The sequence below is a fragment of the Maylandia zebra genome, linkage group LG5 (assembly GCF_041146795.1).
Source record: "Maylandia zebra isolate NMK-2024a linkage group LG5, Mzebra_GT3a, whole genome shotgun sequence".
Taxonomy (NCBI): domain Eukaryota; kingdom Metazoa; phylum Chordata; class Actinopteri; order Cichliformes; family Cichlidae; genus Maylandia; species Maylandia zebra.
The window spans coordinates 6,887,924-6,902,748 of record NC_135171.1 but is presented as its reverse complement, the minus strand read 5'-3'; the positions used below and the strand labels follow the sequence as shown (position 1 = coordinate 6,902,748).

General features: G+C 42.6%; 1 protein-coding gene and 1 long non-coding RNA gene across 4 annotated transcripts in view; both read right to left on the bottom strand.

Moving 5' to 3' along the window:
• Positions 1 to 1,296: 1,296 nt before the first annotated feature.
• LOC143418563 (uncharacterized) lies at positions 1,297 to 8,338 on the bottom strand. Of its 2 annotated transcripts, none has more exons than XR_013098558.1 (2): positions 8,291 to 8,338; positions 1,297 to 2,132 (listed from the first exon to the last, which is right to left on the bottom strand). It is a non-coding gene; the product is annotated as an uncharacterized LOC143418563 (long non-coding RNA). The 2 variants fall into 2 exon arrangements; XR_013098559.1 differs by having other exon boundaries at positions 8,287 to 8,337.
• A 426-nt stretch (positions 8,339 to 8,764) lies between these two features.
• Positions 8,765 to 14,825, bottom strand: part of ptpdc1a (protein tyrosine phosphatase domain containing 1a) — a 31,832-nt gene continuing 25,771 nt past the window's right edge. For both annotated transcript variants that reach the window (XM_004559858.5, XM_004559859.3), the window contains 4 exons: positions 13,803 to 14,825; positions 12,567 to 12,752; positions 9,931 to 10,041; positions 8,765 to 9,849 (listed from right to left, as the gene is read on the bottom strand). The exon at positions 13,803 to 14,825 is cut by the window's right edge and continues 77 nt beyond it. In XM_004559858.5, the coding sequence (XP_004559915.2) occupies positions 9,736 to 9,849; positions 9,931 to 10,041; positions 12,567 to 12,752; positions 13,803 to 14,825 (1,434 nt within the window). In that variant the 3' untranslated portion in view covers positions 8,765 to 9,735. The remainder of the gene's footprint in view (positions 9,850 to 9,930; positions 10,042 to 12,566; positions 12,753 to 13,802) is intronic.

Sequence of the window (14,825 nt, the reverse complement as noted above, 5' to 3'; positions counted from 1 at the left end):
TGTTTTCGAGGCTGCTTTTACTTAGTAAATAAGCAGAGAATTTTACCCACCAGAGAATAATGGAGCATTTGAGTTGAAGTCTGATCGTCAAACTAAATATTTTGAAACAGTTAAAAAGCAAATTCAGTTGGAAATTCAAACTTCAAAACTGGAAAAAAAAGATTTAAATAAAAAGTCTTTGGCTTGTCGTGCAGTTTCTGTGTCATGGGGGAAAAACAAGCCTAGAAACATAACTTAAGCCATAAAATGTTTTATTTGTTTAAAAACTGTCATTACAAGCACATCTGGTGTGGAGCCGTCAAAGCGCTCTAGCGCCATCTGCTGGCACACATGTGAACCTAACATTGAACAAAAAGCTGTTTTCGCACTTCTACCTCCAAGTAAACAACAGCACACACAATGGTGGGAAATGCTGCCTTCATCGTTAGTGTGCAGAGATTTCCTAACTACAAACACGTAACAAAGAAAAAACCCAAAACACTACCCTACACCCTCAAGAAACTTGAAGAGAAAACTTTGAGTAAAATTCAACTGAAATGTGCAAAATGATAAAATCAAATATTTATTTATTCAGATAATTAATCATTAAGGAAATGTGTTTGCTATAAACTGAATGTGCATCAACCAACTAAGTCTCATCTGACCAGATGAGATTTTTTATTGACTGTACAGTAAACAGAACCAGTGGCTGTGTTATGCTGTGTGTGTGATTATATTTTTAGGGCAGTAGTGCTCAGTAAATGGTTTGAACAGCACAACAGTCATTCTAATCAGATTGTTTGGGCTTCCAAGTCACCAGATCTTAACCCAGCTGAAGAATTATGGACATTTTGCACAGAATTCTCCATCATCACAACTCCAAATAGCAGAAATATTTTGGAATAATGATGCCAAGATGCACCCTATCCCCAAATCTAAAAGGGATCCTTGGATTTCCATTAAAAGAAGCTGGAGTCAGCACATCACTGCAAAACTGGGGAAAAGATAGGACGGGGGAAACGCTTCAGCAGGAATTTGCACAAAGTGTAAAAGAAGCGTAGGTTAACTGGCGAATCTAAATTGCTCTTAGGTGTCAATGTGAGTGTGAATGGCTGCCTGCCTGTGTTAGCCCTGCGACAGACTGGCGACCTGTCCAAGGTGTAGGGCCTCTCGCCCTGTGGTAGGTGGGAGAGGCTCTAGGCCCTCCCTGTCACTGAAACTGCAGGTGAAGTGTTTTTTCCCCTTTTGTCTTTTAAATATTACCTTAAGGACCTTTAGATTAGTTCCTTCATGTACATTCATAGCACAGCACTCCACTTTGTTTTAATTACTGGGTCAGATTTTATTGGGAAGCTCAAGAAACACAAACAAAACAAAGTTACGAATTTATACATCAATCCACAGTCCAGCGTCCAACATATCAGAGCGTATTAAAAAGAAGCAACAGGGAAAAAAAACGTATCCGGAAAACAGATCCCTTTTATAGGTGTGGAAATACAGTCCTAGTTCATCATTCTGCTGCTCAGGTCACAAACAATACAGATACACAACACTGTTCAACATTATTATCATTTTTTAAAGTCAGTTTTGTCAGCTCTGTAATACATTAAGGACATACACAGGACAGAACCCAAACTGCAGTCTGCAACAAGAAATGAACCAAGAATAAAAACAGAGTTATAAGAACATAAGGAATACGAGGTGTTAACATATAAATATGAGTATATATGTTAACACCTCATAAATACAATAACACAAAAACTCTTACATTATGAAAATTATTCCACAGATGAAGGAGAGCTTGAGAGAGTCCACTCTTCAGGGAAGGCAATAGATTGTATAGTTATCTCCTAAAGAGGGCAAAATCACTATCCTAAAACTACACAATCTACTACCTCACACTGGACGAGCAGCAGAATACAGAGCAACATCTGAATCCACGAACACACCGCTGAGGGAGAAGACCTCCGGAATCCACACAGGGACCATTGAGATGTCTGCTTGGCACTTTGGGAAAGACAGTAGGTTGAATAGTTATCTCCCAGTGTGGGTATGACCCTAAAACTATACAACCTACTACCTCATCCCACTGTGCACATGCTGTTGGCTTTAACAAGGACCCGACTGATCCCAGAGATGTGAAGCAGTGAAGCCTGTGGAGACAGAGAGCACGGTGAGGAGACAAACACCAGAGGCTGCAGTGAAAGAAAGCCGGGTATACCATCTGCCCACTGAACTGCAAGTGTCCTGCGCAGCTGGACGGTGGCTCTACATCTGCCTGCCTGTTCATGGTGCCACATGTGACCACATCACAACGTTCAGATTGGATTCAAATGCACAGCTTAGTAACCTTTAACAGAAGGTAATGTTTCAGTACCTTCCCTCGAGCTGAGTGCTGAATTGGCATCAATGTGAACACTTGCAGGACATCCACCTGCAGACCAAGTCCACTGAGCCAACAAACAGACTCCAAAATGCAGAGTTTTGTGAACAATGACAGTCACCAACAGACTGATAAAGATAACAAAACACACAGAGTGAACCATTCCATCATTATACTGGACCAAAAACTGAGGTCACACTGTAGCCCAGGGGGGGGCAATCTCAGTCCACGAGGGCCGGTGTCCTGCAGGCTTTAGATGTGTCCTTGATCCGACACAGCTGATTTAAATGGCTAAATGACCTCCTCCACATCTCTTGAAGTTCTCCAGAGGCCTGTTAATGAACTAATCACTGACCCAGGGTGAGATCTAAAACCTGCAGGACACCAGCCCTCGTGGACTGAGATTGCCCACCCCTGCTGTAGCCTATCCAGAACACTTCATGTAGATCAGGGGTGGGCAACTGCAGGCCTCAAGGGCCGGTGTCCTGCAGGTTTTAGATCTCACCCGGGGTCAGCACACCTGAATCACATGATTAGTTCATTAACAGGCCTCTGGAGAACTTCAAGAGATGTGGAGGAGGTCATTTAGCCATTTAAATCAGCTGTGTCAGATCAAGGACATCTAAAGCCTGCAGGCCTGGAGTTCCCCACCTCTGATGTAGATGGAGACTGCAAACTAACATGGTGGAGGTCAAGCTGTGCCAACACACCATTTGGTTAATTTCAGTCCCTGCTTGTTTATAATAACAATCAACTGTTCATTATGGGATGTTGCCACAACATTCCAGGGGGAGCCTGTACTCTGTGAGTAAACGGACAGGAGTTCTGAACTTGCTCGCACTGTACATTTCAACTGACCAGCCACCACACAGAGCTCACACTGAATGCAGGGCTGAGGATACACGAGTTAAAAATTTGAAAGAGAGACAAAAAGTTGATGAGGTATCTACGCCGACAGGCTGATCTGTTTAATTCATTTCTGTTTTTCTTCAGCAGCAGCAGACCAGTTGTTAGTGGAAGAGCTAACACAGAAAGCTAACAGCAAACGTTCATGTTACACCTGTGACAATAACCTTTCTGTGGACCTCTGCAAATAACATTCTGAGTCTCTGCTGCAGAGCGAGGACTGCAGCTTCACCAACACTGGTACTGGGTTAGAACTGGGTAATCAGTAGATACAAATGCCAGTGTGTTATCCCAATGCAAGACCCCAGTCAGCTTCTTTGATGACAATTCCAATAAAGTTAAACAGCAAGGTGAGTGTTGACAAAAAAGGAGACGAGCAGTTTTCCTCTGAGGAAATTTTTAATGCTGAAAATGCACTGCTGTCTTTAACTGTTTTTCCTAGTTTATTACACTTCTGGGATTTATTTAGTTTATACTGCCTCACAGTGAAACACTGCTGGTATTATACATTATTGCAGGTTCAGATTAACTAACAACTGTAAGAAAAATTAGTCACAATCTAATTACATTTTTCAAAGAGAGATTACAAATGTTCTTTACCGCGCTTTGTTTTCTCTTTCACCCTGAGCCACATGTCCTGTGCCAGCCTATCAAACTGTGTGTGCACAGCTGATTAAAGTGAAGGTTGTGGATATTATGACAGTGTTTTGGGGACATTGTATCTTAAACTGCAAAAACAACAACAAACCTTCAGCATTCTTTAGGGTCGAGTCTAACACGCGCATGATAAAATACTTAGAAAGTGCTTGGGATTACAAACATCTTTACCAATGACTTGCATTGCTTTACTGTGCATGTTGATCAACCTCATCACAAACAGGCAGCGCCTGTAAGGTGGAAGGCATTTTACAGCCCAAAGACACGTCGACAGTACACGAAAGTTGGATACCGGTACCATGACATCACCCAAGGAGAATGGGAGGGGACAGGATGATGGATATGACTAAGAAACTGAGGGACACTGTGTGTCCCTACAGTACAACGACTCTAACAGCAGAGTTCCCCAGAGGTTACAGTTTCTGTGTTCACAACTATCTGAGTGACATGCATGACGCACTGCATTTCAACACACTGACTAATCATGTGTCCTTTAGGCTACTCCAAACAGACTTGAACAAAGAGAAATGGGAAGGACTAATTCCAGGTATGCACAACTGAATGCATGCGTCTAAGCAAGCCATTATAGCTCCAGCCTTATAGTTTCCACGTCGACAAGTAGGCGAGAGTTTGCTCACAAGTCTTTAGCCAATGAATGAGCAGAGTCTGTGAGTTTCTCAATATTCTCAACCTCACAGTAGGACAAGATCGACACCCATCAGCAAAGTCAATGTCCTCTTCATGCCGGAGGTTTCTTCCTGTTGAAAAGGAGTTTTTCCTTACCACTGTCACCAAGTGCTTGCTCTTATAGGGGTCTTGTGATTGTCGGGATTTCTTTCTGATATTGTTACTTTCCAATATAAAGAATGTTGAGGTGACTGTTGTTATGAACTGGTGGTATATAATTAAAACTGGACTGAAGTGAATGTTTGCAACCAAACAAGTCAGGACTCCTGTTGGTCATGTAAGACATTCCAGGTTTAAGGCACCTCCGTATCGGTTTTGCTTTTCAGGGCCCTGTTTCAGGAAGCCGGTTTAGAAAACTCCGAGTGAAAAACGATACTCAGGGTTGAGTAACCCCGAACTGTCCAACTCGGAATATTCGGTTTCAGAAAGGCTGATAACAATTAGTTCAGTCAACGCGGAGTTGCTTTAACCCCAAGTTAAGCGCGCGCACGAGGATACATCAAGCCCTGATTAGTGGAGCACCATGGAGACGGAGGGAAAGAAGGCGCAGTCAATGTATTTTACAGCGCTTGAGGCCGAAATTCTGATGGCAGCATATGCCGATAACATGCAAATTTTGCGGAAAAAAAGTAACAGCCTCAGCTGCAAAAGAAAGGGAGCATGCACGGCAAAACAAAGCCGACAGAGTCAATTCGTGAGTGTTAATTTAAACATTGATCTAGGGATTTCCACCCATTTAACACGTTATTTTATTATATTTTATTTTTTATTTCATACATTTTATTTTGTGATGTGATGTGAGCGCAGGTGCAACCCAACAGGCCCCAAACGTTCCTGGCAGCAAGTAAAAATGAAATATAAAAATATAGTCCAAACAGGTAAGGTGTAATTGTATTATGAGCCATAGTGCTTGGTCTGTTTGTAAATCAATTGCAGTTAGAGGCTACATTAATTTCCCCTCTGTAAGCACTTATTGAAATTATCTGAGCACATTACAAGTACATATTTGCTTACTCTGTATGCTCAAATGTGACCCGTTATAGCCAACAGAAAAAAAAGCGGAGGCCCGAAAAACAGGTGGGGGTCCTCCACCACCACTCACAGAGGCTGAGCAGTTGGCTTCCACATTTGTGATAATGTTGGCAGCATCACATATGATCTTCACAGTGCAGAGAACACAAATTAGCATCCATTACTATAACGAAATAATTTGTTAGTTTGAAATGCTACAGGGAACTATGTACCTGTACATTAATGCTGTGGAAAGACTTCCTGTTCACATAGTCTCCTTCATTTACTGAAGGAGCAATGATTGGAATGTGAGTGCCATCTGTACAGCCAATCACGCCTGGGAACCGTGAAAATAAATGTAAAATTTAAGTAGTAGTTCAAATATCACCACATCATGAATTAAGTTTCGTTCATCCTGATACCTGCAATTTTGTGGCATCCCTCTTTGATAAATCTTGTGGGTCTATGACCGGGGAACACCACAAACGAGTACAGGAGACGTTTCAGTGCAACTGTAACATTCCTGACTGCCCGACAGACGGTAGCCTTGGAAACGTGCTCAGCGTCACCAATATTATACAGAAAGCTCCCGTTTGCAAAAAACCGAAGTGCAATACAAATAATATGTACAGAACTGAGAGGATGTCCACGATGTGTCACATGAGCAATATTAGGCCTGAGGATGTTATTCAAATCAATTATAGATTGTGCTGAAAAACGGTAACGTTCACACAGAAAATCATCAGGAAATGATAAAATGTCCGAACGCGCTCTGATCACTCTCTCCCGGCGGAGAGCTCTGCGGAGAATTTGGGCTTCAACATCTACTGGCTCTTCAAGGAAGTGGCACGCCATGTCTGACACTTCCTACAGTCAGGTTTCTGACAAAGAGGCGGAGAACGTCAGGGTTAGTTGAAGTAAACCTGCTAGGGGGCAGGTTAGCTTCACGGAGTGTGTCGTCATAGTAACTCACTCAGAATTAATCTAAACTCGCTTTGTGAAACCGAAAACCCAGAGTTTTCGTTAACTCAGGGTATACTTACTCAGAGTTTGCACTAAACCGGCTTCCTGAAACAGGGCCCAGAACAGGAATTTGTGTTTGTTTTATGACAAATTCTGACAGTTCTGTTAATATCGCTGAATCCAACAGCAGAGTAGTTGTAATGTGACCAACTCATCCACTGTCATTCATGGTATGCTGAAGTCAATCCAATCATATAATGTAAAGTAATGCAAACCCAAAACAATAGATTTACCACTTTTTAAACTCAGGAAGCTAAATGAAGTTTGTCTAAGAATAATATCAGTTAATAATAATCAGCTTCAATTCAAACTATTTAAATCCTGACAGACAGTTAGCATTTTAATAGGTGATTAGCAGCTATAAAGAGAAATCTCATCTTTCCCCAAACCTCACACCCAGTCAGAGCAGAGGGCTTCCCCTCTGAGACTGGTTCTGTCAGAGGTCTCTTCCTGTTCAAAGGGCGTTTTTCTTTCCTCTGTCATCAAGTTCTTGTTCATAGGGGATCTCCTGATCGATGAGGCTCTCTCCCATATTGTAGGCTAGATCTTAAAATATAAAGCAATTTGAGATGGCTATTGTGAACGCGTGCTCCATAAATATGATGAATGAGGTTCTGGCCTTCAGAAATGAATACTTAAAATTGCTTCATCATCACAGACTCATTGCATTAACTACATTTAGGCCAACCCTGCTTACATCTGCCTCCCAAAGACTTGAGCCAGGGGAAAAGAAAAAAAAAATTAGAAGTCAGATAAACAGCACTCATAATTTTCCAGACAGCAGGCAGACCAGACAGCTGTGTCTGTCCCACACACTGTTCAGGCCTTGGTGCAGCACCTCACCTCATCTGCAGCAGGTGGGTGGGGCAAGCACGTGCCTGAGATGACCATATTAGAGAGCTCCAAGCTCAGCGACATCATAAAGATCCAACGAGAAAACTGTGAACCTGAGCAGTTAGATCAGTCCAAAGCCCTAGCTTTTGTTTAGAGGGCTTACATGCACATATTACACTATGATGTAAACTGAAATACCCATATTAAATATGATTAAAGACAGCTAGGAAAACACAATAAGGGTCTTTTTTAAACTCTTGTTTGCTTGAAGAATGAATAGCCTCATAAATGAGGGCATTGACTACTACAGTCAAATGATTTTACACGCAAAGACCCTTTAACCCTGAAGAGCTTAACGTGTCCATTAGAAAGGAAGTACCTCTTCCCAACATGAAACTGCTCCCTGCCCAGTGTTTGCTCTTAAAATACAGTCAAAGCTGCCCAGTGTAGAGGCTTAATGTTTAGCAGAAACAGAAGAAGCACAAGATCCCATATGCCCATTTCCCTCGCTGGTAAAGTCCCGCTCAGTGCTTAATAAGAAGAGACGCGTGAAGCGCTCCAGTCGCCCCCGTACTCTTCATTCTGCGCCCGATAATAACCACTCCTTACTAATGGCTAGCTAACCCTGTCGGGCTAGCAGCTAGCAGCACGTTCCAGCATGGAAGTCCCAAAAGGCAAACGCCAGGCTAAAGTGCGGCAGCGGCCTCTGCAGCACTACCGAGTCTTTACATGTATGCTTGAAAGAATACTACCCCAACTACTAAGAAATGTGTATCCAAAATGTATAATTAACAAATTATACCCACCTACCTGCCATGTCGAAAGAATCCGCCACCCTCTGACTGCTTCTTCTTCGTGGTTCGTGAAGCTGCTACGTCTTCTTCGAGGGTTTAACAGTAGAATCCTTAATGTTACATTACTGCCATCTTTAGGAGTTACTTAACTCCTACAACGTCTCACCCTCCCAGATGCTCCGACACTTGCTTTAAGTCAAGGCTGACTGATCTTCTGCTTGCCACTAACAAATTTAATTTTGAGGGTTTTTTTTCTGATTTATAGTATAGTTTTTTAAAATGTTGTACATGTTTAGCCTCAACATTAAACTATTTATTGGTGTAGCGAAAAACAGTGAAACTTCTTGCTAGAAAACCAAGCTCACTTGCCATTGTAAAAGTACTCCCCACAGGCAGCAGCCTCTTCCAGTAAGTCAAAAACCAGCCCAGGAGCAATTTGGGGAACACAACACCCACCCCCAGTAAAAAACAAACAAACACTCAAACAAGACTCAGTCAGTTATCTTTATTTCTCCAAGTAACCTGTTGGAACAATGAAAAAATAGTGCTTGTTGAAAATCCTCCACAGCCCAACGTGTCATGTTCTTCGTATTACTACAGTACCATTAGTATATCACCCTCAGCTTGCATCTACACTGAATTTTGTCCGTATATAAGCGATGAGGTGGAAGATTTTTGTCAATAGCCACACACACACACACACACACACGCGTGCGAGTCAAAATTACACAAAATGAGTCCAAACAGAGGCCATGTGAGTCGAGGCAGAGTGCTAAATGCAGGAGTTGAGGCAGATTGATGTTTTACAAATGAATGAATGACACAACAATACACGGAGGATTTTTTTGGTAAACAGTATTAAGTACATAAAATTGATTGAAAAAGAAAACGCACTGTGGCCTGGTGAGTTTGCACTGCTGTAACAGCCACAGTTTAACACTAAGAGAACGCCTTACATTCTACAGCAACAAAGCAACTTATCAGGTTATAGCAATTCTATCGACTTGTGCATTTCAAAAAAGAACATCTGAATAAATAAGACACATTGCAGCATGTGCACAGTGTAAAACATATTTTGGTTTAAATAACCCCTCCCCACCAAGAACCCAGAGAGCTGAGTCACACATTTAAATAACATTACATTCATGTAATGAAATGTTTCTTCATCATGTCCCTAACAGCTATGAGTTAGATAATAAAGCAAGATCTAGTCTCAGGTAACCAACAAAACGTTCAGAGTGAGCACAGTGGCACATTAACACAGAGTAGCAGTACTCAGAGTCAATTACAAGCTTCAAAGGAAACAGAATGAAAAAACACTTAGCTTCAAACACTACATGACTGGCAGATCTCAGCAGCGTCGGGTGCAAGAGGTGGCTTCTAATGCAGTAATGCCCACAAATAAAAGTGGAACCTCGTTTGGGAGTCTTCTTCTCGGCAGGCTGATTGGGGCAATGCCAATCAGGAGGCTTCATTCTCCTGAACAGCTTTGTCATGCAGCTCGTGAAGAATGAGAGTCAGGATTGCTTTCAGTGTTGCATACAGAGACTTGTTCTCCTCTGAGCCAGGGTCCATCTGCAAAGCAAACTGCACTGCATCATGCCCAGTAAACACTTAAGTAAACATGTTCAATACATGCTGTTTGTTAAAGCTCACCTTAGTAAACACTTTAATGGTTTGGTTAAGAAAACTGGTCTCCAATTCTTTAGGCACTGGCAGGAGATGAGCAGCACAGTCGAGGATGCACAGCAAAGTGAGCCGGTGACCCTATCAAAAGGAAGGAGACCATACTGTGTCACATTACAGGATCACATAGTGCTGGGTGAGACACTGGGTGTGTCAGGATAGCAGTTAAATTGTCGCTAATCTGCGAGGGATGAATCTGAATCTTAGCAAGATTGGTTAGCAAGCTACATCCAAAAACCAAGTGCAATGTACAGACACACATATCTGCTAATACCCAATTATTCCCTGCAATGACCTTACCAGTCCGTTTATTCCATTAGAGACTATAATATAGTGGAGCGGCCCTGTTCAGTAACTGAACTAGCTGAGATGAAGCATCCTATGAATGGTGAGTTATAAAAAACCCACCATCTTGTTACTAAGGTGGAAACTATCCATAGATGTCAACCCTGGTTTTTTAAAACGGCCTCTAAATTTGCTATTTAATGGCATTTTAACATCCTTTTTATTTGGCCTCTTTCTGGCTTTATTAGACAGATAAAGTGAAGACTGACAGGAAAGAGATAGTGGAAGACATGCGGCAAAGGGCCACGGGTCAGACTCAAACCCAGATCGGCCGCTCTCATCCATGCGGCATATGGTCACCTGCTCATCCAACTGAGCTAAACCGGCGCCAGTCTACATGTATTTTGTGGACTTCGAGGTGTTCAACTATGTCCCTCAGAGTATTCTGTGGAGTATTCTTCTTCAGGAGTATGGGGTGTCTGGCCCGTTGTCACAGGCCTTCGGTCGTTAAACAACCATGGCAAGATCTTGGTTCACACAGCCGGTGTTCTGGAAATCCATCAACCTGGCAAACCATCCTACCCGTTGTTTCAGCGCATGCGCACAACATGAAATTAAGTGGCGAACCGTCCTACCTTTGTGAATATCAGCTAGAAAAATACTCTGATGGGTAAAATTAAGTGCCAAACCATGCTACCTTTGTGAATGTCACCTACAAGCATACTTTAACGGGTAAAATGAAGTGGCAAACCATCCTGGCTGTATGAAAATGAGCTACAAGCATAATCTGATGAGCAAAGTTAAGTGGCAAACCGTCATACCTACTTAAACTGGTGCTGGAATTACTCTGTGACAGCACAAATGTGCATAAACTACTTACGGTAGGACATTTTGCCAAAGTAGGATGGTTTGTCAGAACACTGGTAATAAGTCGGACTGGCTGGGGGTTAGACTCTGCCAGGGCTGCCCTTTGTCACTGATTCCGTTACTAATTTTTATGGACAGAATTTCTATGCATAGCCTCGTGGCAGAATGTTTCCACTTAGGTGGTCTCAGAAATTTGTCTCTGCTTTTCGCAGACGATGTGGTTCTAGAAGGATGACCTCCTACTCACACTGGAGTGGTTCACAGCCGGGTGTGAAGTGGCAGGAATGAGAATCAGCACCTCCAAGCTTGAGGCAATGGTCCTCAGATGGAAAAGTGGGGAGTGCTCACTCTGGGTCAGGGACAAGTTAATGCCCCAAGTCGAGGAGTTTAAGTTTCCTCAGGGTCTTGTTCACGAGTGAGAGGGAAGGGAAGAGGAGATCGATAGAAGAACTGGTGCTGCGGCTGCAGTGGTGCGGACGCTGCACCGGTCTGTCGTGGTGAAAAGAGAGTCTAAAAGTGAAGCTCTCGATTTACTTGATGATCTGCGCCCCATCCTTCACCTATGGTCACGACTCGGGGAAGTGACCGAAAGTTCAAGACTCAGCAAACAGGGAGACACAACTTTGTTTGTGTTGTTGGTGCCTCGTGGAGCACGTCCAATGCAGTTATCTGAAAAAATACTATGATCAGATTAGTTTGTGCTTCACTTTTGTGAGTGAAATTCCAGTAGCTTCAACCGTGTTTGTAGTTAAGTAGTTTTATGAATGCAAGTTAAGATGAACTAATTTGGCACTGTTTTTGTAGGTGTCGCCATTTGAGAGCAACAACTTAACGATTGCTTACATGTGATGGGTTTAGGGGACATCTGTAAATTGTAGCTATAATTGTAGCTATAACAAAATAACTTGAGTTACACTTGTTCCAAACAGCCTCACAATTTAAACAAGTTAGACAAACAATACATTTTCATTGTCCTCCTCACTTACTGACTTATTGACATACACCACCCAGTGGAAGTCAAATACTACTCCTGAGCCTTACTGCAGACTTTTTTGAATATCTAGTATTGATGTTAAGCAAAATGACATTATCAGCTTAATTAAAGGCATCATGGGACTAATTCTTCAAGCCCATTACTGAGTCAAAGGGTCTTGAACAGAAGGACAATAGTTCCATTAACAGACTGGGCCATTTTTTTTACAAACTTTTTTAAAACCAATTCAGAACTTTCTTTGTTGGGATTTCAAGACATTAAAAAAACTAATTAAGCCAATTTCATGCTCCATGTTTTCTTGTGTACATTTCACTACAGTAGCTTTGATTTTTCAAAGTTAAAAGAAATATTTTCTTTTAATATGCAGTGCAACCTTTCACGTCATTCAGCTGTTTAACAAAGTCTGCTATCCCTGTTTGGTTTAGACAGCAATGCTTGGAAGATATTTGACACAGTCTACCTTTTCCAGTGAATCGAGGGCGTTCTGTGGGTTTACATTCCTTTCAGTGAGGGCTTTTATATCCTCACTGCTGATGACTGGATCCTTAAGCTGCTCCACCCATGACCACATCAGACTAGATAGGACCAGAGGGTCTCTCTCCTTGCACAGCCTCTCCCATGTTCCCTCTCTGGAGTTCAGCTCCATCTGCACAACACAAAACAGACTGACAATGAAATGACTGAAATGAAGTGCCAGTAAGAACACAGTTCCAGGTTCAAGTTAAACTATGTACAACAGTTTTTTTTATAAAAAAAAATGAGAACTAGATTAACTCAACACGCATCTCCTATGGTAACGACAGTGTGATTCTAAATACACTGCAAGACAATCTATGATACATGAGACCCAGAGCTGTCTTTTTTTGGCAAATGTAAGCTAAAACTGGTAGGTCTGCTAACACACTAAAACTACACATGGAGCAAATACCACTGTGATCTTAATCTGATTATTTAACTGAGCTGCCCATTTTTAATTTAGTTTATTAGCTAGATTCTGGGAGCACAGCTAAGATATACCTAGCTAGCTACCTTTATCTTGCTTGCTAACATTATTACTGACAAAAATCACATGAATGGAAGTTCCTGTTTGCTAGCATGACAAAATTAGAGCAGCACAGTACAATGGTTAGCACTGGTGCCTCGAGGTCCTGGAATCTAGTCGGTCACATGTATGTATTATCACTGTTTTGGCTAATCCTAGCATGACCTCTGTTCAAACACAAAGCAACAAGCTGTGGATGTCATTAAAAACAATTATGGTTTGAGGTCACACAGTAGACCTAGCAGTCAACACAAAGATGGGTAAGCCCAAAGCTGTAAAGACAGAGCACTCTTTTCAAAACCCTATTGGTCAAAGGTACTCTCTTCCTCCCGCTGCTAAAAATAACAGGCTAATCCTGGAAGGTTGCTAATCTATCATCCTTCCCTTATGAAGAGTCATAGATAGCTTTTCTAGCAATTGCATGAAAAGTAAGAATTTAGCCGGAGAGCGTATCGACTATGAGACAGTCCAAAGTTGCACTTAAGGTGGTGCAATTTACAATTTGAGATTGTAATGTTTAGAAAATCTGGTTAAGCAGGTTGGAAATCTGGCTGGAATTTGAGATTGTAATGTTTAGAAAATCTGGTTAAGCAGGTTGGAAATCTGGCTGGAAAGTAAGTGTAATAGTCCCTGCACAAGTTAGGTGGGGCTCACCTGCCACACTGACACCTTGGAGGTGAGATCCTTGTCTGTCAGTTCCAGGGCCAGAGCTTTTGCCACCATGAGGCACCTGCTCTCTGGTGAGAACTCAGACTGGAGGGTGATGAAAGGAACCTCTGAGAAGTCATCTGCACTTCCACCCATTGACACATTCTCCTTACCAGCTACCAGTTTGCTCTTGACTGCTAAGGCAGGCAGTGTGGCATTGCAGTGGGATCTTCTACTGTCCTCAGAGAAATCTAAAGGCAAACTCTGATGGCCTTCACGGAGCGGTCTTTTTAAAATGGGAGATCCAAGGTCTTCCTTTGTTTCTATACTGGAGTTCTGATTGTTCTTAAAAATGTTCTGAGTAGAGAGGTTGCAAAATCTGGAAGGGTTACAGGCAGTAAGGCTGCTGTGAGACAAGGAATGTTTGATCAGGCAGTTGATTGGTTGGTTGTTCTTCAGATTTCCTAAAGGATGCTGGCATTGCCCCAGCTTGTGAAGAACAGAATCGCTGTAGCTCCTGTTTTCGCACAGAGAAGATCGCTGGGGGCTCTCTCCATTCTGCTGCCTCCACAAGGGGTCAAGCTCATTGTCACTAATTAGAGGCTGATCGTTAGCAAGTCTAGGCTGTATCAGTGCTGGACTAAGAGGATGGGATGAACTACATAGAAGGGGAATCCCTTTCCCTTTCATTTCCTTCCCAAGCTGTTGAAGGGCCTGCTGGGACACCGTCTTCTCTACCTCAGCCGTGAGGTCGGGAATCTCCAACCATTCCTCCTCAATCACCACCTGTCTGTTGGCTGCGATGTCAATTAGCAGCCTGCACACCAGCTGGACAATCTTTGGCACGTTCTTCATCTGCCGAGCCTCGTAGCCATGTAGCAGGTGTCGTTGACGGGTGAGATACTGGGACAAAGTAACAGCACCTGCTTTGGGTTCAGCGCAGGAGAAGACACTTCGAAGAGGAACAAGGAACTGGGCAAACTCCCTGACACAGAGAAGCTGGCCTCTGGTTTGGATGGAGTTGGGTCT